At 36.5% G+C, this 25,257-nt stretch overlaps 1 protein-coding gene across 1 annotated transcript in view; it reads right to left on the bottom strand.

Annotated features, from left to right (window-relative positions):
• The window catches only part of ano8b (anoctamin 8b), a 39,585-nt gene extending 14,902 nt beyond the window's left edge, over positions 1–24,683 (bottom strand). Inside the window, exons 1-6 of the mRNA XM_067387453.1 lie at positions 24,393–24,683; positions 9,623–9,733; positions 5,028–5,160; positions 3,447–3,585; positions 1,767–1,863; positions 1,399–1,515 (exon numbers count right to left, since the gene is read on the bottom strand). Coding sequence (XP_067243554.1) covers positions 1,399–1,515; positions 1,767–1,863; positions 3,447–3,585; positions 5,028–5,160; positions 9,623–9,733; positions 24,393–24,567 — 772 coding nt within the window. The 5' untranslated portion in view covers positions 24,568–24,683. The remainder of the gene's footprint in view (positions 1–1,398; positions 1,516–1,766; positions 1,864–3,446; positions 3,586–5,027; positions 5,161–9,622; positions 9,734–24,392) is intronic.
• Positions 24,684–25,257: the final 574 nt, after the last annotated feature.

Genomic DNA, 25,257 nt, shown 5'->3' with positions numbered 1-25,257 from the left:
ATCTGATTATGCTATGTTAGCTACTTCACAAAATAGTGTTTTTCTCGGAGGCGTGGTAAAGCATGGTAATCGCAAAAAAAAAAAAAATATCAAGAAAATTAGATTTAATAAACAAGACTAAATGTGTTGAGCTATATAACAATAATTGGTTTTCTGTCTATAAATATATCAAAACAGATGTTCCCTTGTCTATTAAAACGTGTAATATATTAAAGCGTCTTTGGTGTTTCCATGGTTTCTACAAAATCAAACCGGAAACCGAGGGTAACGCGGGTATGATGTAATTGACAGGCGACTCCTCACATGTCCCGGAGCCTTGGTTAAAATTGCAATTTTCTCACGATTTACAAAGAGATGGAAATATTTGAGGTATTGTAAGTACTCAAGTGAACAAAATATATAACACTGGCCTAGTGGTTTTTGGATATTTTACTGCAAAAATCTTACATATTGCTCCTTTAACTTTAAAGTGGTTAGCTGTAATCAGTTGTTTGTTTGCTTGTTTTTTAGAATGTAATATTTGTATTTTGACCCTTTTCAGCATAGAATACTGTTAAGTTTCCCATCTCGTTTTCTCCTGTCTGGTGTTCTAAGACTCTTATTTTGAAGTGTATTTTTGTTCCCATTGTTCCTGTTATTTTTTAACTTCCTGGTTTAGTTCCTGTTTGCCTTGTTTTTTGCCTTAGTGATTAATTTACTTCACTTGTTAGCCTGTCAGTATCTCAGTGTTGCCTTTGTCTTTTGTCTGGTGTTGTCCATTATGGAGGTATCATGTGTCTGATGCTCACTTCAGTTGTACCTGCCTTGCCCTTGTCTGGATTTACCTTGTTTTCTTGTCGTATCTAGATTTACTGTTTTTGCTTCCATTTTATATACCTGGATTCACTTTTGCTACACTGTAAAACTGAATGGTGAAATTAATCAAACAAAATGAGTTTGTTTCACTCAAATAATAATGAAAGTTTGTTGTACTTAAAAGAAAAAAGTTGTTTGAACTAAAAAATTTCATTGTAGTAAGCTAAACATAATATGATTGAGTTGAGTTGCAGCAGATTTCTAATTCCCAGCATGCTTTGCATCATACTATAAATAAATGTTGAAATTAAGAGTTATCTTGTGTGTTTTTGCACAAGATTAAATAGGGAGTTTCCTGCTAAAAACTCTTAAACTAACTTAAGCTGATTTCTTATACCAGGTTTTTGGCCACTTTTCAACTGGTCATCCGAGAGACCATCTGACAACCCAGCTAAACACCAGTTGGCTAAGCTGGGAGACCATTTAAAAGAAACTTAAAACCAGCAGTGGGGATAGCAACATTACTTTTCAATTCACAAAACAACAACAAAGCTGACAGTGAAAATACATTTCGCTGTTGACTTCCCATTGATTACTACTAACCCAGTGGCTGTTTTTCACACACGGCCTGCACCCATGACTTCATCAGCTGTCCCAGAATCCTTTGCTCATGAAGCGGGAAGACTTGCTGGATCACACCTCGCGCCCTCAGCTCAGGAACTGGAACATATACACACAGTGCACGCTCACTAACACACACACAACATGAACAGGTATTCAAAACTTTGGTAAAATTTTTCCTTCTAGAAACGTTCACTAGATCTGTCACAAGCAACATATAAAATGTCAGCCTGCACAATCAAATTGATTTCAGGTAATCCAGATACTGATACACAAATATACAGGCCACTGGTACAGATCAAGGCACACACTTCTCAGGGCTCTCAGGAAGTCTAAATATAAGGACTCACTGATTGGCTGCCCTTCCAGGAAGTGAATGTTGTGAAGGGCCTCCCCATGTTTAGCTCTGAGATTGTCCAGCCAGTATTTGATTATGCTTTGACGTTCCTATGATACGGAAAAGAATACACTTCAATCTATAACAATGTCCGAGCGAAACAAGAATGTGCAACCCAATTCGATGTCTCAATGACGTCATTCTTTAAAAGAATATTATGGATTAACTAAAACCTTATCTCTATCGACAATGTCCGTGATGTTGATTACCACAGAAGAAAAATTTATTCAGCTCTCAGTTTATAACCAAAATAAATTGTTAACAGTAATGTGATTACAATGGAAGTCTATGAGGCAAAATAATGACTGTTTAAAAGTAAAAAAAGCTAAACATATTTTTTGTTAAAGCACTCATAAAATTTAACCTGTAAGCCAGGGTTTGGTGGTACTACTTTTCAAGTTTACCAATGATTTACCAACATCAATCAAAATACTTCCTTTTACATTATGAGTTACTTATATAAGAATGTTTTTATTTACACTGCATTGTAACATACAATTTACATTAAAGGTGCCGTAGAACGTCTTTTTAAAAGATGTTATATAAGTCTAAGGTGTCCCCTGAATGTGTCTGTGAAGTTTCAGCTCAAAATACCCCATAGATTTTTTTTTTATTCATTTTTTTAACTGCCTATTTTGGGGCATCATTAAATATGAGCCGATTTAGGCTGCGGCCCCTTTAAATCCTCGTGCTCCCCGTCCACGGAGCTCGTGCTTGCCTTAAACAGCATAAACAAAGTTCACACAGCTAATATAACCCTCAGAATGGATCTTTACAAAGTGTTCGTCATGCAACATGTCTAATCGCGTAAGTACAGTGTTTATTTGGATGTTTACATTGATTCTGAATGAGTTTTGAATGACAGTCTTCTCTCCATGAATACAGTAAGAAACAATGGTAACTTTAACCACATTTAACAGTACATTAGCAACATGCTAACGAAACATTTGGAAAGACAATTTACAAATATTACTAAAAATATCATGATATCATGGATCATGTCAGTTATTATTGCTTCATCTGCCATTTTTCACTATTGTTCTTGCTTGCTTAGCTAGTCTGATGATTCATCTGTGCACACCCAGACGTTCTGCCCTTGTCTAATGCTTGAACATGAGCTGGCATATGCAAATATTGGGGGCGTACACCCCGACTGTTACGTAACAGTCTGTGTTATGTTGAGATTCACCTGTTCTTTGGTGGTCTTTTAAACAAATGAGATTTATATAAGGAGGAGGAAACAATGGAGTTTGAGACTCACTGTATGTCTTTTCCATGTACTGAACTCTTGTTATTTAACTATGCCAAGATAAATTACATTTTTAATTCTAGGGCACCTTTAAAGAGCAATTTCTACCTGATTTAACCCATAACATTTTGTTTTGTTGGTATGAATTAATGTATTTAGGTTTATTAAGTGATATTAAACAATATTTTCCACTTTAATAAAAGTTAATTAGGAAGTTATCATTTTTAGATTACCACTTTTTTAGTGTTTGCATTGTTTTTCTGTTTAAATAAGATGTCTAAAGCACTCATGATATTAGTGTAGTGAAAGTCCAGTAACAAATAAATCCTGAATTTAATTTTGTATAAAGGTATGTCAAATTTTATGCTCAATATTGTGAAGGACCTGTGAAGTGAAGAAACAGAGTTCACTCTCAATGTTGTCGTAGATGTAATCTTCCTCACAGGAGAAACTGCGAGACCCGCCACCAAACTCCGGCTTCACAGCTTTCTGCAGTCCCATCTCTTCAGCCCCTCGTAAAAGACTGACCACACAACAAAAATACATCAGCATCAATGTCAAACTTAAGCTACCCTCTAACCATAAACACTATGAAAGGTCCTACAATTAAAGGGTTAGTTCACCCAAAAATGAAAAAATGTCATTATTTACTCACCCTCATGCCGTCCCACACTCGTAAGACCTTCATTAATCTTCAGAACACAAATTAAGATATTTTTGTTGAAATCCAATGGCTCAGTGAGGCCTCCATAGCCAGCAATGACATTTCCTCTCTCAAGATCCATAAATGTACTAAAAACATATTTAAATCAGTTCATGTGAGTACAGTGGTTCAATATTAATATTATAAAGCGATGAGAATATTTTTGGTGCGCCAAAAAACAAAATAACGACTTAATATTTAGTGATGACCGATTTAAAAACACTGCTTCAGGAAGTTTCAGAGCGTTATGAATCTTTTGTGTCGAATCATGATTCGGATCGCGTGTCAAACCGCCAAACTGCTGAAATCATGTGACTTTGGCGCTCCGAACCGCTGATTTGACACAAAAGATTCATAACCCTCCAAATCTTCCTGAAGCAGTGTTTTGAAATCGGCCATCACTAAATAAGTCGTTATTTTGGACCAAAAATATTCTTGTCACTTTATAATATTAATATTGAACCACTGTAGTCACATGAACCGATTTAAATATGTTTTTAGTACATTAATGGATCTTGAGAGAGGAAATGTCATTGCTGGCTATGTAAGCCTCACAGAGCCATCGGATTTCAACAAAAATATCTTAATTTGTGTTCCAAAGATGGACGAAGGTCTTACGGGTGTGGAATAAATGACATTATTTTCATTTTTGGGTGAACTAACCCTTTAAGCAAAGAAAAATATCCATCTTAATGTGCCAAAACAAACTTTCTCTATATTCAACAATTCAAAAGTTTGAGGTCAGTAAGAAATTAACACTTTTATTCAGGACGCATTAAATTGATCACAAGTGAAGGCATTTATAATGTACAAAAGATTTATAATTCAGATAAATACTATTCTTTTGAACTTATTTATCCATAAAAGTGTTCTAAAAAAGTTTCCACAAAAATTTTAAGCAGCAGAACTGTTTTGAAATAGAAAACATTAATTTTAAATTGTAATAATTGTACACAATATAAAGGTTTTCACTGTATTTTTGATCAAATAAATGCAGTCTTGATGAGCATAAGAGACTTCTTCCAAAATCTTACTGACCCCATATTTTGAACGGTAGTGTGTTGATGCAATGAGGTCCCATGAGGCCCTCAGGCATTCTTTAGTCGCTCAAATTAGAACATGACAATAAACATCAAACAAGCTCTGCTTGGACCTCATGCCTCATCTCATATCATAGTACATCATCTCAAAAAACCATTAATAAATATAACAGAAGAAACTAAAAGAGAGATAAAAGCTGTTTCCTTCCCGTCCCCTCTCACTTTTCGTATGTGGCCGTGACGAAGAAGGCATACATTCTGGTGTGTTTGTGATGTCGGATCTGGATAATGAGTTCTGGGATGCCGAGCCGTATGTGGTTCAGAAGCCAGAGCAGTGTGTGGTCATCTGTGGTGTCTGGACAGAGACAAATATACACCTCAGTCTCTGTGATGACCAATATACATGATTTATCATGTCCAGATGCACTGCTGAAAAATACAGCAAAAATCATCCTGAATTTTCATGCTGGTCCAGGCTGGTTTAAACTAGCATGCCTTGCTATGGACTAACATCCATAACAAATATGTTGTTTAAAATACTACATCACAAGTCTAAATAATGTAAATTCAGCCAGAAACACATGATAAAACAGCAACATCCTTTCAATTTGAATTCTACTTTATTACATTCAGATTACGATTACATTACATCCTATTCAGTGGTGTTCTGAAATGAAGGCAACATCCTCTTTTTTTTTTTAAATATATAAATCAAATGTAAATTGGCATATGCTCCTAGTTAAATAAACATTACATCAAAAAAGAGAAACCAAATACAATTTTTTTTTGTATTTTTACATTAAAGGTGCAATATGTAAGATTTATGAGGGGTATTTTAATTTTTCTTTATTATATAATTATTATTCGTTATTGTACTTTATTTATTTTATTTCCCAACTAATGACTCATCCGGGCTTTCCAACAGGTTGCACGTGAGGGGGGAAAAAGGTAGCTTAAAGGTACACTTAAGAAGAGTTGTGCACTATTTATTTTAATATATCTCTTTACATAATTACTATTTTCTACTTAAAAGCTATAATTTCGTTATTTTACTAACCCAACTAATGACTCATCCGGTCTTTCCAGTAGCTGCACATGAGGGGGAAAAAGTTTTCTTGTTCTTTGTTGTTCTTCTGTGTTTTAATAAATTTGTGTTATCAGAATCACCTTCATTCTTTCAATTGATTTGACATTATGGCCAACGAAAATTGTCTTTAAAAGGTATTTATTAGCCAGACAAAAGTTAATTGGCGTTCGCTGAGTTCTGGGTTTATATCTTAAACTGGAGCTTCAGTGCAGTATAGCCACAGAGCTATGTAACAATGAGCACGATCTCCCGAGACACTACAATAGGCTACTAATAATTCATTAATAAGGGCTGTTTTAAATGTACAGTGTTAGACATGTAAAAAAAGACAAGATTCTAACAGTGTCAAGATCAAATGCCTGACACGGTATTTTCACAGACTAACTCGCGTCACGTCTCTAGCATAGACTACAGTATTTAAAATAGCATATATACATTAGTTATATTCTCAATTTAATTTACAGAGCAATTCCTGCAAAGATTTTAGGTTAACTATAGTCTATAGAAGAGACTTGGATTAGTGTGTGTATTTTTTTTACAGTCTATGGTGGCGACTTTCAAGACTCGCAGCAGAGCGGGGTGGGTCGGGCGTGTGGCATCACGATGGTGTCTCTCATTATGCTATGTTAGCCACTTGACAAAATAGTGTTTTCTCAGAGGCGTGGTAAAGCATGGTACAAAGTCGCAAAAAAAATCAAGAAAATTAGATTTAAACAATAAGACTAAATGTGTTGAGCTATATAACAGTAATTTGTTTTCTGTCCATAAATATATCAAAACAGTTCTTCTCTTGTCTATTAAAACATGTAATATATTAAAGCGTCTTTGGTGTTTCCATGGTTTCTACAAAATAAAACCAGAAACCGAGGGTACCGAGGGTAACGCGGGTATGACCCAATTGACAGGCGACTCCTCACACGTCCCTGAGCTTTGGTTAAAATTGCAATTTTATCACGATTTACAAATAGTTGGAAACATTTGGGATTTTGTAAGTACTCAGGTGAACAAAATATATAACACTGGCCTAGTGGTTTTTGGATATTTTACTGCAAAAATATGACATATTGCACCTTTAACTGTGTAATTAATAGGGCTGCCACCTAATATTCGACCAACCGAGTAGGAGAGCCTTGGTCGACCAAGACTTTATTAGTTGGTTAGTCGCAGAAAAAAAACCTCAACAGGATATAGTGAAGTCACGCAGTCTGTGAGGGACAGATCATTAATAGAAGGAAATCCAAATATTTGCCTATCATTCATCAACCTCAAATTGCTTATCACTTGAAACATTTAAGTAGTAGCAACTCTACAAGTCCGCTTAAACTTACTGCACAACATGGAGGCACATACATCACTTGCATTTAACTTGATGGGCCCTATTTTAACGATCTAAACGCAAAGTGTAAAGCGCACGGCGCAGGTGCACTCAGGACGTGTCCAAATCCACTTTTGCTATTTTAACGACGGAAAAACGGTCCGTGCGCCGGGGCGCATTTTTGAAATGGGTTGTCCCTATTCTCTTAATGAGTAATGGGCGTAACGTTCAATAAACCAATCAGAGTGTCATCTCCCATTCCCTTTAAGAGCGAGATGCGCTCTCGCCATGGCGGATTGCTATTTACATTGCGGAATTTGTTGGCGATGAGTCAGTTAATATATATATGTGTGTGTATTGGCACGATTGTTCAATTAATTAGCCAATTTCGTTCATTATTATTAGTAGTAATAGGCTGAATTGAAAACAGGTAGGCTAATTCTAATACACGCAATGACTATTGATCATTACTTTTTTATATTTATGTAGCCTACACAATAATATTCTTTTACACTGTAATCCTTTAGTTTTTAATATTTGGCATGTTTGTGTGATGCGCATCCCTGTGTGTAATGAGCAAAGTCAACGCGCACTGTGGACGCGCCCAGAGGCGCAGTTTCTACCAACGCGCGCTAACCAAAAAATATTGCGCCATTGACTTTAGACTTTAGACCAGGTTTGAGTTGGTCTATGGCGCAGTCTATTTTCAGCTCCTTAAAATAGCAATGCGCCGGCAATGCGCCTGAACACACCTCTTTTTTAGACCAGCACGCCCATGGGTGCACTATGGCGCAAATGCATTTACTAATTTAAGGACGTGGCGCTGAACGGGAAAACGTGAACGGCGCCGGACGCAAACTAGCAAACACACTTGTGCTGCGCCTTGCGTCGCATTGCGTCGGGTGTATTATATGGCCCAGAATACTCATTTTGGTCATACAGATAATAGTAATGCAAACTGTAAAGTGCATTTTATTTCTGTAAACTCACAATAATAGCAAATCCTTGTGCTTTTGTAAAATAATCAGGATGCGCTTTCTGCCGTCTCGGTCTCATTGAACTTGAGCACATGAAAATGAACTGAAACTCAGTGTATACTTGCCTCACAGACACGAGAAATATATCTATAGAAAGCTTGAAATGTTTACTTATAAACAAACTTCAGTGGGGTTCAACAGGTTGAAGGTCCAAATGTCAGTTTCAGTGCAGCTTCAAAGAGCTCTACATGATCCAAGTGTCTTATCTAGTGAAACGATTGGCCATATTTTAAAAAATTAAATTAAACTGCATATATTTTTTAACCACAAATGCTCTTCTTGCATTGCTCTGCGATCAGCACGCATGACGTAATTACGTTAAAAAGGTCACGCATGACGTAGGCGGAAGTACCGATCCAGTGTCTTCAATGCAAATGTGCAAAGACTAAGTCAAACGCTCTTTACAAAATAGTTAAAACAATGATGTTGAATGATTTTGACGTTGGAGGAGAAAATGAGATGGAGTTTTTCACCCTTTATGTGCAACATCACGTGTGACCTTTCCAATGTGATTATGTAATGTGTGGCGGATCACAAAGCAGTGCAAGATGAGCATTTGTGGTTAAAAAGTATATAATTTTTTTAAAAAATTTTTTTTTAAAACTAATCCTTTAGCGGCAACATTTTGTTCATTCAGACCGATTCGCGAATGTGCATGTAAACAAGAGGCGAGATTTATCACACAAACCAATCATAACCAATCTTATCCGTTCATAGCGTGATGGAGGCATTGCCTCCTCTCATGTGACTTTAACCCATTCATTCTAAGTTACCCCCTACCAATCCCACCGCATGCTTTAGGGGGTCTGTTAAAACTCAATGGGTTCAGGGGAGGCAAGAGTGACACAGACTCCTGCTGTAACTTCACCTGCTGTTGTCACTGTTGGACAGTGTTACTTTATAAAATCTAGTTATTTCTAAAAATCTAGCTATTAGTTATACTTTTTATTTGTCAGATTTTGTAATATTTTTTCTCATCCAATTTTTATGAGGTGGCAACCATGGTATAAACAAGATGACTCCATTGTCAATTATCCCTTGCATATAGAGTAAAATTTCATCTTAAAACATTTATAAGACTATGTGATTTTTGTGTACATGTGGTTTTATATTTTTTTGTTATTTTAGAATTAGATTTTGCGTGAAATTTATTGATGGCTGAATCATGTTTTTGTAAAAACGTTCATATGCAGATTTCACACACAAATTTGTACATGGTTAGTGAATGAGACAAAGTGTGTGCAAACAAAGAAAGGAAAGAAAGAAAGAAAGAAAGAAAGAAAGAAAGAAAGAAAGAAAGAAAGAAAGAAAGAAAGAAAGAAAGAAAGAAAGAAAGAAAGAAAGAAAGAAAGAAAGAAAGAAAGAACATCTGAGGCACCTGGAAACGTCATAAGGACATCACAGTTCTCTGTGGGCACCGTCTTCATCCAGGATTTATGGGACATGATGTGTCTCCCGGCCTGCAGCAGCCGCTTTCCAAATAGCTTATCTGAGGGACAGAACAAGGAGAGAGAAAAGAAAACAAACGTCAGTCACTTTGCAGTGTTGCTATGGACAAACAGACTCACTCCAAGCCGTTCATTCTCCCTCTCTCTCACAGTGACGAGTTTAAATGTCACTCTCACTCCCCTTGAAACATGAGAAGAGGAGACATACTGAATGCTCCAGTGCTGAAGCCCTGACAGCACAGCGGCCAGTGTCTGAATATGAACAATGACCTCAGAGACCAGAGAGTCTGCTCAATGTGTGCCACTGGGGTCTTGTGCTCTTGGTAATCTTGGAGAAGATTTGAAAAATATTTGTGTTTTTTTTTTTTTAAGTAAATAAGACAAAGAAATATGAATGAACGTATTTAAGCTCAGAGAACGAGAAATTAAGATATTAATAATTAAAAATTAAGATATATATAATTTATGCATTTTAGAATGATTTCTAAGGATCGTGTGACACTGAAGACTGGAGTAATGATCAGCTTTGATCACAGGAATAAATTACATTTATGAGTGACTTCTTTCAAAAACAGCACAAAATCTTACTGATTTCAAACTTTTGAACACAAGTGTATGTATATAAAATACTCTCAGTGATTTTCATATTCAACATACTCCAAGGTACTAGAAAAATGATCCAATTCATAGCCAAATCATCCAATTAAGTCAAAATTGGATAGACAGATTCAAATGCATTAAAACAAATAAAAAGGTTCTGGTTAGTTGTGTTGTGTTTCTGGCAGTGATCACTCTATAAATGTTCAGCTGCTCACAGTGGCTTCATGCTCACTGATGCACGACCTTCAGAAAGTGGGACACAGTCTACATAAATCTAACACAATCTCAGTTCACTATCCAGCACCTACTAAATCATCTGCTAAGAAAATAAGGTTATCATAAAATAGTGCTAACACTAAAGCCTAAATATTTGCACTTGATATCTAGCATAAAGCTTTTACATAACGTGAAGGATCAAGGATTTAAATAATAATAAATTATTATTATTATTAATATATTTTAAAATTGTGTTTTGTAAGTAAAAACATTGGCTATACATTCACACTACAAAATTCTGATTTATTGCTCAGATTACATTTTTAAATGTGGTCAATATCAGATTGGAGTGTGAACAGGTCACGATCCTGAACTGACCTGCATGCGCAAAAGAGCGAGAACAAAGACGGTGTAACACATTGCTGAAGCAGTAAGCGCATGACGGAGAGGAATATCCAAAAAACAAAACTCAGGAGATAATTTAGCTATACACAGGAGCTGCATCCCAGTTCAGAGCCTGCACCTTCGAAGGCTTACTGTGTCACAGCGTTGCAACGAAGGCTCCTTCAAATGCGGCCTCCAAATGCGTCCTTCATTTCCTGTGCACTGAAAGATACAACAGATAGATCCTTCACGGCCTTGCATATCCCAGAATTCACTGCGCGCCAGCAACAGGATTTTTGAGAGAAATTGCAGAATTACAAGTATTAGGTTTCAGCTTACTCAAATATCTAATCATACAAATGTAAAAATAATTTTTAAAAAAACTTTAAAGTGGTTCAAATGTTGACTTGTATCTTACTAAGGTGGACTGTATATAGTTTCTTTATTATATACAGAAATGGACCATGTTGAACATATTTTGACAGTTTGTGAACCCTGTTTTGTTTGCAGACAGTTCATTATAACTTTCAAAAAAGTCCTGTACAAATGTTACTGCCACTCATCAATGGCAGCTCTAGTCCTTATGTAGCCGTGTCCCTTTTCAGCGCTGCACTCGTTGTCTTTTGACTTCCGGTTTGTATTTCCACAGCGATCTTACGTATATATGAATGAAATGCTCGTTTTAAAGGTGCCATAGAATTGAAAATTTAATTTATCTTGGCATAGTTGAATAACAAGAGTTCAGTACATGGAAATGACATACAGTCAGTCTCAAACACTATTGTTTCCTCCTTCTTATGTAAATTTGATTTGTTTAAAAGACCTCCGAAGAACAGGCGAATCTCAACATAACACCGACTGTTACGTAACAGTCGGGATCATTAATATGTACGCCCCCAATATTTGCATATGCCAGTCCATGTTCAAGGAATTACACAAGGGCAGCCAGTATTAACATCTGAATCTGTGCACAGCTGAATCATCAGACTAGGTAAGCAAGCAAGAACAATAGCGAAAAATGGCAGATGGAGCAATAATAACTGACATGATCCATTATAACATGATATTTTTAGTGATATTTGTAAATTGTCTTTCTAAATGTTTGTTAGCATGTTGCTAATGTACTCTTAAATGTGGTTAAAGTTACCATCGTTTATTACTGTATTCACGGAGACAAGAGAGCCGTCACTATTTTCATTTTTAAACGCTTGCAGTCTGTATAATTCAAAAACACAACTTCATTCTTTATAAATCTCTCCAACAGTGTGTAATGTTAGCTTTAGCCCCTTAACCATGGAGCATAGCCTCAAACTCATTCAGAATCAAATGTAAACATCCAAATAAATACTGTACTTGCATGATCTGATGCATGCATGCAGCATGCATGACGAACACTTTGTGAATATCCATTTTGAGGGTTATATTAGCAGTGTGAACTTTGTTTATACAATGTATTAGAGTCTACGAGCTCGGGGGCGGGACGCGCAAGGATTTAAAGGGGAAGCAGCCTGAATCGGCGCATATTTAATGATGCCCCAAAACAGGCAGTTACAAAAATTAATTAAAAAAAAAAAATCTATGGGATATTTTGAGCTGAAACTTCAAAGACACATTCAGGGGACACCTTAGACTTATATTACATCTTGTGAAAAAGCATTCTAGGGCACCTTTAAAATCTTCCTGGTCTACTGACATTTGTTAAGACATCTGCTTTAAACATAACAATGCTCATGATAACTTTCATTAACTCTACAACAGGTAAATCCAACCGCAAAAACAGAAGTTCAAAGATAATATTCTAAAGATGGCGGCGCACTTGTTTCTCTGGTACATAAGGTCTATAGGTGACAAGAACAATCCTCCGTAGGCTAGACCGTCCCATTTAACAACGCTCGGTCCGACCTTCGTGGCTTTCGAAGGATACAGCCTCAATTAGGACACAGCTAGGGAGTAATGAGGTAACTCAAGGAACAACAGGTGAAGGGAATCAGTAAACAAACAAGGATCAAGAACAGTAAACAGGGAGAACCAAACTAAAACACACGGAAACTAAACAGAACCAAAGCATATACCTGACAGACGGCACGCAGCACGGAATTATACGGAAGTAAACACGGAAGTTACTGAAGTCAGCATTTACGTGTTCATTTATAAGGTTATGTGATTCGGAAGCCAGCTAATTTGTGTGCAGGTAATAAGGAGGAAGCAGTTGAGGAAGAGGAAAAAGAGAGCACAATTGTTTCGTACATTTTTTCCTTAAGTTTTGCTTGTGTAGAGCTGTAAAAAATGACCGTGATTTTAACGGTAAAAGACTGTAAAAATGCTACGGTGAAAAACAGTTAATTGGTTTACAGAAAGTTTCCATACTATATACAGCGAATAACTGTAATAGATTTAATGCTACATTTAATGTAATTTTACAGTAAAATGCCATTAAATTTACATTTTTGGAAGTGAAAAACAACAAGTCATTGTATAATTTACAGTAAAAAAACGTAAATTGACACTCCCACATTTGATGTATTTTCGTTGAAATAACTCTTTCTTCTTAGTTTTTTCTATTCAGTTATGTACATTAGGGTTTTATGTTACATCTAATGTTGTTTAAATTAATGTTAATTGCATTTTTAAAATGTCATGTGTGTTACCATGATGGTGTTTAGTGTTTGTGTGAATGACACTGTGTGCACCTTCTATATATTACTATTGTCCTTCTCAGTTTGTGGAAAAGCTGCTTGTGATGAGCTTTGATTCATCATATGACTCTCATCACCTCTGTTTGGTGGATGTCAGTATATTACAAAGGTACAAAACAAATATTAGTACTTCAATAGGTTGGTAAAATAACATTATATCAGTTAATGAAATACGTTTTTTACAGTAAATTTAACTGATTTTTTGTTACCGTATTTGTTACAGTAAAGTTCTGGCAACCACAGCTTCTGTTTTTTTTTACAGTAAATTTTATGGGGATTTTTTTTACAGTGATAATACTTATAAGTATAAGATCTCACCATCCCTCCACTGACTAACTTCACTGCCATTTTCCATATTCAAAAAACTACTGGTATGTAAAAACTTTGGAGTGACTCCCATCAGTGCAGAATTTTGACGAATGTTGATCTAGATTGACATAGTCACATGAATTCCGACTGTTCAGACTGAGGTTGCGTTGCAAAACCTCAGACATGTATCTGATTTAGGACCACATATGGAGGTGGCCTTCAGATCAGATTCCATGTGGTTTGTGCTGTTTACTTTGATAGGAAAAAACAGATCTCTGTCGGATATGAGCAAAAAAAAGAAAAAAAGAAAAGAAATTCTGAACGTAGCCATAGTTATACAGTGAAATATTAATACTAATAAAATTTCTGACATTCCTAAATTCCCTGCATTATGCATCACTGCTGGATTAGATATTAAAGATGCCCTAGAACTTTTTTTAAAAAGATGTAATATAAGTCTAGGGTGTCCCCTGAATGTGTCTGTGAAGTTTCAGCTCAAAATACCCCATAGATTTTTTTTAATTCATTTTTTTAACTGCCTATTTTGGGGCATAATTAGAAATGAGCCGATTCAGGGTGTGTGGCCCTTTAAATCTCATGCTCCACGCCCCAAAAGCTCGCGCTTGCTTTAAACAACATTAAAAAGTTCAAACAGCTAATATAACCCTCAAATGGATCTTTACAAAGTGTTCGTCATGCAGCATGTCTAATCGCATAAGTACAGTGTTTATTTTGATGTTTACATTGATTCTGAATGAGATTGATAGTGCTCCATGGCTAACGGCTAATGCTACACTGTTGGAGTGATTTATAAAGAATGAAGTTGTGTTTATGAATTATACAGACTGCAAGTGTTTAAAAATGAAAATAGCGACGGCTCTTGTCTCCGTGAATACAGTAAGAAACGATGGTAACTTTAACCACATTTAACAGTATTAGCAACATGCTAACGAAACATTTAGAAAGACAATTTACAAATATCACTAAAAATATCATTATATCATGGATCATGTCAGTTATTATTGCTCAATCTGCCATTTTTGCTTGCTTGCTTACCTAGTCTGTTGATTCAGCTCTGCACAGATCCAGACGTTCTGCCCTTGTCTAATGCCTTTCATAATGTTGGGAACATGGGCTGGCATATGCAAATATTGGGGGCGTACACCCCGACTGTTACGTAACAGTCGGTGTTATGTTGAGATTCACCTGTTCTTCGGAGGTCTTTTAAACAAATGAGATTTACTTAAGAAGGAGGAAACAATGGAGTTTGAGACTCACTGTATGTCATTTCCATGTACTGAACTCTTGTTATTCAACTATGCCGAGGTAAATTCAATTTTTGAATCTAGGGCACCTTTAAAATAGATTGTTATATACATCAAGATGTTTATGTTAATGATTACATTATTGTGCGATAATTTGTGTTACCCTGATATTGTTAATGCTGTGTATTCGGTAAAGATATGAGAGAATGAAACTGTCATGATTTACTTACTGTCATGTGGTTCCAAACCTGTATGACTTTCTTTCTTCTGTGGAACATAAAAGAATATATTTTGGGAAATGTCTCTGTGATTTTTGGTCCATAAAATGGAAGTCAACAGTCAAATATCTAAATATCTTCTTTTACTTTCCACAGAAGAGAGTCAATCAGGTTTGTGAGTAATTATGACTTTTTATGGGTGAACTATCTCTTAAAGTTACAAAGACATTTTAATTGTTCAATGAGCGTATAATTGTCATAATATCAGTGTTAAATTGTGACGAGCAGGGCGGGCGAGAGCCGTGAGGGAACGGCGTGAGGCCGGTGACGCGAGTGATAATGAGCGTCACCTGCGAGGCGTGCCGGCCTCGAGTCTCTCACGGAGGAGCTCCGGAGGCATAAAAGGAGGAGCGACTACAATGAAAGACGAGAGAAGTCCAGGCCTGGTCCTCTCTCGTCTTTCATTGTAGTCGCTCCTCCTTTTATGCCTCCGGAGCTCCTCCGTGAGAGACTCGAGGCCGGCACGCCTCGCAGGTGACGCTCATTATCACTCGCGTCACCGGCCTCACGCCGTTCCCTCACGGCTCTCGCCCGCCCTGCTCGTCACATAAATATTTTAGTAAAAATATGTAGGGCTGCAACAACTATTCGATAAAATCGATAATAATCTTTAATGAAAATCATCGACAACGATTCTATTCTCATTATCGATTAGTTGGTTCCGCCCACCGTGCACGGAAGACTTACAGTCTGCGTTAAACTTCAAACTTTACTGAATAAGCGACGGCGCGCACACCCACGTCAGACTGATGGAACGCGGGAGAGAGGGAGACTATTAATATTCAGCGCAAAAATATTCATTTTGCTGAAATATCTGTTGTTTAAAGTCAAATTTAGATTTAAAAGTCAACATGTCATTCAAGTATTTTATAACAGTAGTAACTGTAAAGGGAGAACTAATTGAAAATAAATGTAAGACGTTTCTTATAGCTTATTTACAGGATAAAGAAATTACAGTAAGAGGTTGTTTTTTTTCAGATGCCATACAGTCAATATAAACTACTAAGTTTTTTTGGATATTATGTGTGAATATTATTTAAAAAACTATTTAGTTGTTTCAGTTTGTTATTTTCCTAATAAATGGGAATACCACTTTTAGTTTTTGATAGATTCCTAAAATATTTGTGTTCTCTATTTATTATGACAGGTAGTGTAATAAATGACTGTATGTTTTCATAGCATTCAGTTGGCACATTTGTTTGAAGTACATTGGGCAGGATGTGCAATAGTGTGTTTTTTTGTCAATAAAATAAAATAAAAATTTCATCCGATTAATCGAAAAAATAATCGACCAACTAATCGATTATCAAAATAACCGTTAGTTGCAGCCCTAAAAATATGTATATATTCTTTTTCTTTCCCACTGTAATACACACAAAGAAAGTCAAAACAGATGGCATTAATTGCCTGGAGTAAGGCAGTGTAGCAAAAAGGGTACGGGGGAAGGTTTTACAGTGCCTAAAACATGATCGAGCGTCTTGATTGCATCCAAACCCTACAGCAGCAGCATCTCACTTATAACACATGTCAAAAGTAGACACCTGTGATCTGGCCAATCATCAGTCATCGCTCACTGGCTTGTTTTCCTAGAACTCTCAGCTTTATTTTTACCCAGTGTGTAAAGCCTAATGCAGGCGTGATACCATGCTGACATAATGCAACACATCAGTGAGAAACATGATGGCAGATAGCGTGCTTTGGACATGCAGAGAGAATGCTCCACAAATAATAAGCAATACAATTTTTGGATTCTTTTCAAAAGCTACAGTGATTTATCACTGTAAGTGCACTTCTCCTATCAGAGAGGTCATCAAGGCAAGACATTATGGAGTGCTACAAACAATTATTCCAAAATAAAAGGGTTCTGAAAATGAAAGTACTGCAAAACAGCAATAATTCATACTGCCGATGAGCCAAAAAGTCTGGTAATTACTAAATCATTTGAACAAAGCCATTGAAGAATTTACTGCGTGGTCAGGAATGGAGTCAGGCTTGTGGACAACAATAACTACTAGAGGAAGCAAAAATATTTGTTAAATCTGCATTCTGAAATGACTAAGGTGATATATTAAACATCACAATCTGAAGAACATATTTCCAATGTATCAGCAAGCCATGTATTAACAGCAAGTCTTTCATGTGCAACTGAGAATATATAGCCTAGTCCCTCCACAAAGCAATTCCTGTGAAGCAGATAGTTATCTACTCAAATGAATGGGGTATTGTGAAGGAAAGGAGAAATTATGAATGACTGAATGGGCTGGAATTTGAATACAAGCTTTGGCACTTCCCACAGTACTTGATTTATAGACTTTAATAACCAGTATCATCAAATATATCTGAAAGTCAGGTCTTTAGTATGTAGAGAAGGAAATACGAAACAAGCAGTTGCAATGAAATTCATTCACAGTCTTTCGCACAGATGTTAAACATATTTTTGCTATTTGACATTCCACCAGTCATTGAATCATTCATTGAAGAGTTTCCTTCAAAAACGCTTATTTATTCAGAAACAAGTGAAGTCTTTATGAGTGAGTCATTGAATCATTCATTCAATCTGATGAAAAAATCGAATTAAATATTTTAAATAAACTGTTTTGTTTAGTTGGGATAATCACAATCTCTATTAAAAAAGAAAAGAAAATGAAATCCATACTACATCCGCCATGTTGTCATCGTCAATGGAACATCAGCGTCAGTTAAAAATATATGTATGAATGTAAATATGTATGTATAGTAGGGGTGTACATGTATTCATCCCGAACCATACGGTATGGACGCCATGGTTCAGTTTATGCAGTCAGTCAGTGACAAATACAGTCAGTCACACATGATCCACACTCCAATCCAGAAGGGGGCGCATGGTAATGCAACGCTGTTTGCTAACCGCCACAACATCAAAAAGCACAGAAGAAGATGAACGGACGATCTAGATATGAGTGTAGTCTCTCAACCAGTGTTTCAACTGCGGAAAGACATCAATAAAACAGCTTGAGAATAATATCTCACGCAGCATTACATTTACCTCAGGCAAGTCATTAAGTGTCCACAGCATGTTAGTTCACTAGAGAAATTAACTCTAGAGGGAGCATTTCATTAAATATATGCACTATATTAGCTTATATAAACATTATATTTACTTTAACTGTTGGAAATGTCTAATATTAAGTTTATATAAATTTGACATGAAAACAAGTTATGCGTAACTGCGTAAATGATTATATTTCAAAAATGAATTGGAGCAATAATTTTATAATTAGATTTAGAAGGTAATGCAAAACCTGTCTTATGTGCAATTTACATGTTTTTATTTGAGTGTTGATTATTATATCTAAAATTAAATAGTCAAACTCAAAATAGTTTGAGCTCTGTTCTTAACTGTAACCTTTAATATTATATAATGTGCAAGAAAGGGCTCCCTTCTCCATTTTACTGTTTACAGCATAAGCAGAGATAGATTGTTTTTTTTAACATTAAAGGTGCCCTAGAATTAAAAATTGAATTTATCTTGGCATAGTTAAATAACAAGAGTTCAGGAATTTACATACTGTGAGTCTCAAACTCCATTGTTTCTTCCTTCTTATGTAAATCTCATTTGTTTAAAAGACCTCTAAAGAACAGGCGAATCTCAACATAACACCAACTGTTAGGTAACAGTCGGGATCATTAATATTATGTACGCCCCCAATATTTGCATATGCCAGCCCATGTTCAAGGCATTACACAGGGGCAGCCAGTATTAACATCTGGATATATGCACAGCTGAATCATCAGACTAGGTAAGCAAGCAAGGACAACAGCGAAAAATGGCAGATGGAGCAATAATAACTGACATTATCCATGATATCATGTTATTTTTAGTGATATTTGTAAATTGTCTTTCTAAATGTTTCGTTAGCATGTTGCTAATGTACTGTTAAATGTGGTTAAAGTTACCATTGTTTATTACTAAATTCACGGAGACAAGAGCCATCGCTTTTTTCATTTTTAAACACTTGCAGTCTGTATAATTCATAAACACAACTTCATTCTTTATAAATCTCTCCAACAGTGTGTAATGTTAGGTTTAGCCACGGAGAACTATCAAATTCATTCAGAATCAAATGTAAACATCCAAAAAAATACTGTACTTATGCGATTAGACATGCTGCATGACGAACACTTTGTAAAGATCCATTTTGAGGGTTATATTAGCTGTGTGAACTTTATGCTGTTTATGCTGTTTAAGGCAAGCGCGAGCTCCGTGGGCGGGGAGCGTGAGGAATTGGGGCCGCAGCATGAATCGGTGCCCCAAAATTAATGAAAAAAAAATCTATGGGGTATTTTGAGCTGAAACTTCACAGACACATTCAGGGGACACCTTAAACTTATATTACATCTTGTAAAAAAACGTTCGATGGCACCTTTAAGAAAATTTATTATAATTGAATTTATTTAAAAAGAGAGACACAATTTGTTCAATAAACCATTGTTTAATAAAAAAAGAAGAAAAAGAAGCAATTTTATGTTTGGTTTTCTCCCCCTGCTGTACCGAACCCATACCGAACCTTGACTTCAATACCAAGATACGTACCAAACCATCATGTTTGTGTACCGTTACACCCCTAATGTATATATACCATGCAAAGTTCGGTATGGGGTTGGTAAAAGTTTTTTGTGTGTGTTGTTTTTTTTGTGTCAGTGCCATCTGAAATTTTCTTCTAAAATGAGCATTTTAATCAAGCTCACGTTTATGTTCAGTTATTTCACTTTAATGGCAATGAAAAGGACCTATTAATTGTGAAATTACTGAATCTAAACACACAATCAAAAAAAAAGGATCATTTTAGAAGAAAATTTCAGACTTAGAGGCTTTTGAATCTGAAGTCTTCATTTGTTTATCAGTGTGAGGAGGAACACACTTCCATAGCTATAACAACAGCTGTTATTATGAGATGTTGAAGGAGCGAAAACTCATCTTGAGTCCTGAGAGTCATCTCGAAATGTCTGTCTGTCATTTGGAAACATTGGAGTTGAAACATGAGATCATTAGCTGTTAAAGACAGCTGTAAACTTACAGTCCTACAGCGAGGAAACAAGTAATCTCAAAATTGATTTGCTTAGGTTTGCCATGAATTTACAACAAAAGCAATAGCCTGAACCTATGTTTGGTATTCTTCAGGCTGAAAAATAATCATGTAACTGTTTTGTAACGTCACAAAAATAGAACCTCATTAGTCACTGCCAAGCTCCAACACACCGACTAAAACAATGTCAGCTTTAACAACCGTTTTACTACTGTAAGAGATTTGGGTCGACGTCACCCGTTTACAACAGTAACAGATCTCTCTTATAAATAAACACAATAAAATAGATACCAGAACCAAAACTGCCAAAACTGGCATCCTTTATCAAGCTGGCCCTTTGTTTAGCTTATGAAATAACAACTGAGGCAGTGACATCATGTGAGTGCTAATGGTTCAGTTAAATGGAGTTCTGTCTGCCCCACTACTGATGTCCTTATTATCTAACTCCACATGAAGGGCGCAATAGATCCAAATGAAGCAAAAGCAGAATCAACTTAAAGTACCAAAGAAACAAAACTACCAAACAAACTTAAAGTACCAAGTACTTAGGGTAGTGACCGTAATGATGTTTCTGTTCCTGAATCAATCCTTTTGAACACATTGGTGAATGATTCAATGACTCATCCATACACAAACCATTAAGTCATCAACTACTGGTTTAACAAATGAGCAGACGACTGACAGACTGACAACAAGCAAAGTTCAAAAAGTAGCCAAAGCATCAAGCTTCGCATGTAAGAAAAAAGGCTCATCCACTCCTGGTGTTTGATTTCTTCGCTAGTGGGAAAAACCTGCTGAACATAATTCAGAAAAAAAAAAATAACACAACTTTGCTGCCTTTTATGTTTATAAAATTACTGGGACGTTGCATCATCATCAATTTAAAAAAAATGAATCCATTAATGAGTCACTCTCATTATCTTTATCGCTACAATAAGCCACTAATGCAAGTTATACACAACACATTCATAATAACTATCATTTTCACAACACAATAAGAATACAAATGCCAGTCCCATATTTTGTGCTTTTTCAAGGGTTAGTTTACCCAAAAATGAAAATTCAGTCATTAATTACTCACCCTCATGTCATTCCAAACCTGTAAGACCTTTGTTTATCTTTGGAATACAAATTAAGATATTTTTGATGAAATCCCAAGAGGTCTCTGACTAGGGCTGGGCGATTAATCGAAAACGAAATTCAGAACCTCTAACCGACGTCATTTTCCCATGTCCGTTATTTTGTTTGTTTAATCCTGTTAATACTTTCCCCTTAAAAACATACTACCGCGTGTGTAGTCATGTGACTCCGCCCCGTTCAGTCAGTGGCATGGAAGCAACATGGAGGCACCGAGTCAACACACACAGACGGCTCGCGAGCCCAGAAGTGAGATCACTTTCGCTTGTGTCCTCATGGAAGTATGTCAATTATCTGAAGGCTTGCCTGTTTGAACATTCAAGTGATTTTACACCATTCAAGAACAACAATATGGAAAACAAGTGTTTTTCTCTGAAACAAGAGAGCTGAGCCATGTTGTGTCTCTGACAACATGTGAACCCTGAAGCCAGATCACTTTCACTTGCGTCTTCACTAAACTTTGTCAATTGTAGGTGTTTTAAGGCTTGCCAGTTTGGACAATCAAGCGATTTTAGACCATTGGATATACATTGTTATATTGAGCTACCGTGCTGATGCATTGTGGCACACAAACACTCATACAGACAGTAGCTGCACATCACGTGAAGATTGTGCACAGAGAGGAACACAGTGTCCTGTGATTTATCTCTAAAGTAGCTTAGAAACTAAGTAATAGCATATATTTTTCTACTTTTGAAGTAACTACTTACAACCCACAGCTTCACAACTAATAGAGAGACGGTAAAGCAAGCGCTCTCACATTAATGCATTCAAATAAATGTACTGTTACTGTGCTAATTAATCTGTGTCTGATTTACAACAAGCAGAAATCTGTAAGAAATGTTATGAACCATAGATAAAATAATTGTGGAAATTGAGCTGTTATGACAGCACTCTTTCATTAGGAAAAAAATATCCCACCTTCAATGGTCAAACATATTTACAGTACAAAACTTGTCAGTGAACAAAGCGAAAAAAACAAAGCAAAAATAAAAATGTTCTCATTCGAGGTAAATCGAGGTATCAATCGAGGTAAAATGCTCAATTAATCAAGATTTTGATTTTAGGTCATATTGTCCCGCGCTATCTCTGACCCTTCCATAGACAGCAATTTAATTACCACTTTCAAGGCCCAACCAATTTTATGAAGTGACGAGAGTTTTTGTGCACAAAAACAAAACAAAAATAACGACTTTATAGGCTACTCTTCCCTGTCATTCTCTTTTACTGTTTACGTTGTACATGCAGTGCAGCGCTTCCATGTTCTACGTCAGAACGCCGTCTTACTATAGAGTACCTCAGGGATGACGTGTTTTCGTAGGCCGACCCAGAAGTTAGCGGCGCATGGGTTCCCTCGATTGAAAGCCTAAGCATTTTTCCCATAGACTTTTGTAAAATCGCAAAAAATAAACACTGCGTTTAACAAAGGGTTGTGACACTTACACGTTTTTTCTATCAAGATAATCTTTACAAGTTAACACAACTGAAGCCTACATAAAGTTGTCACATATAAAAAGCTAACAGTAGGCTATAAACGGACTACAGCACACCATGGTCGCAGATCAACATCAAGCTTCGTCAAACTTTATTTAAAAAACAACTTTATTTAAAAACATGCTCACTGATTGTGATCTGTGCTGTTAATGAATACTTATCCACTTTTTCATGAGAAATGCTGTCCAAATGTCTTGTTTGTCAAGATGACGTCTAAAGTCCACGCCAAAGAAAGTAGTCCCTTTTAGCAACTTGTTAGCAACCGCCATTTTAAAGACACAATAAAGGTTAAAAAAATCACAAGCGGGTTATAACTGGTGTGTTTTATGTCATAGATCGAAACGTGAAAATATTTAGAGGCTTTGTTAACCATAGACCTTATTTCAGGCGATTTAGCAAAAACATATTTTAGTGCGATAGAACCAGAAGTCCTAAAATGCTAACTCGCTTCCGGGATTTGTCTACGTCATCCCTGAGGTATGCGTTGTGCTACTCACGTGTACAGCGACATATATTTTTTATGTTGTAAATTTGAAAAGCAAGTAAGCCTATTTTAATGAGGAAATGTTTGAATAAAACGTTCGAAAGATTAATGACTTAAGTTATGGTTATTATTTATTAGTAAAACTAATTATGAAATTAATCAAATCGATTTATTACGATTCTACTTTCAAATATTCCGCTCTACATTTCACATCATTTGCACGCATTCAAAAGATATAAACAGGGATAATAACATTACTGGGGAGTGATAGCAGTTGACTGATATTTAGTGCTAAATATCAGCACTATTGGAAATGCGTTCATCCAAAGAGATTCGACTAACTGTTGTATAATGGTTCACAATAAGCCACAATAAGAAGGCCGTCCAAGCATCAACAAATCCCAAAACAGCAACGTTTCAAAACAGAGATATAAAATCGCCTCAGACAACTTGAACCTGCTCAAAGGCCCGTAAAAATGGACTAATCGAGCGCAAAAAAGTATCACGGCCCACATTATGTTGACTAAAGCTCGAGTCTCGCATTCGAAGTGATGCTGCCGCATGACCTTCTATAGGCCACACATATATCAGCAGGGACAGTTGTATGTATCGGGGCAGAATAATGGACATAAGGGGCAGACAGCATAACAAAGCGCCGCATTGTTTATTCTGCCCTAAGGATATGCCGTGTGTCCCTTATGCCAGCTTTCCTCTCCCGTCACATCCACCTGTCCCGTCCATATTCGCCCTCTCCGGACCTTCCATACTCACCCAAAACGCCCGCTGATGTGGACTGAGTGGCAGCGCTGTGCTGCTGCTGCTGCTCTGGCCGCTCCGCGTCTCCCTGCGCTCGGTGTCTGTGCCGCGAGCTCTCGCTGTCGCTGCTGCTGCTGCTGATGTTGCTCGCCGATGATGCAGCAGCGGCCGCCGCCGTGTCGGGCATCATGCTGCTGCTGTTTCAGCGGGGAAATGATGCAGAAATGGTGCGCAGTGTGTGTGGATACACACCGGCTGGGTTAAATGAAGGTGAGGGTGAAGTGAAGGTTGTTGTGAGTCATCCTGTTTGCAGCGGGATGCGAGGAGAGACTGACTGCGGCGTGAGGAGTAGACTACTATGGTGGAGGAGGAGAGGAGGGACAAAGAAGAGAAGATATACACCGCCTCTTTCTGTCTGTCTATGCTTTCAAATACTCTCAGAGACAGGCTACTGCCACCTTCTCATGAGACATGCATTAGCTGGCTGACCTCAGCATGAGTGTGTTGATGTGGACTATTGATTTGTTCTCAAACCTCAGCATTTAGAATGTCAAAACTCTATCATTCTTTTGGGCTGAAGGTTTTTAAAGAAATTGGCTGACTTGAATGCTATCTGTGCAATATATTATCACCATATTTTATAACTTCAAGACTAAACTGTAAAGATGATTTTAAAGTACTTTACAAGAAAATACTAAGCTATTTCAGTCTTTCTAATTCAAAATTTCACTTTGAAATTTACTTGCAATTTCTGAATGGAAATTGTTTCTACACCATTTAGTTTTTTCAACTGGAACCTGCATTAGTTATTTTAATAAATAACTGAGAGCAAATCATAATATTAATAAATATAATATTATTATTAATTATATAATATATA

The sequence above is a fragment of the Chanodichthys erythropterus genome, chromosome 6 (genome assembly GCF_024489055.1).
Source record: "Chanodichthys erythropterus isolate Z2021 chromosome 6, ASM2448905v1, whole genome shotgun sequence".
NCBI classification, from domain to species: Eukaryota; Metazoa; Chordata; class Actinopteri; order Cypriniformes; family Xenocyprididae; genus Chanodichthys; species Chanodichthys erythropterus.
Note: the sequence above shows the minus strand (reverse complement) of the source record. Positions and strands in the feature narration are given on the sequence as shown.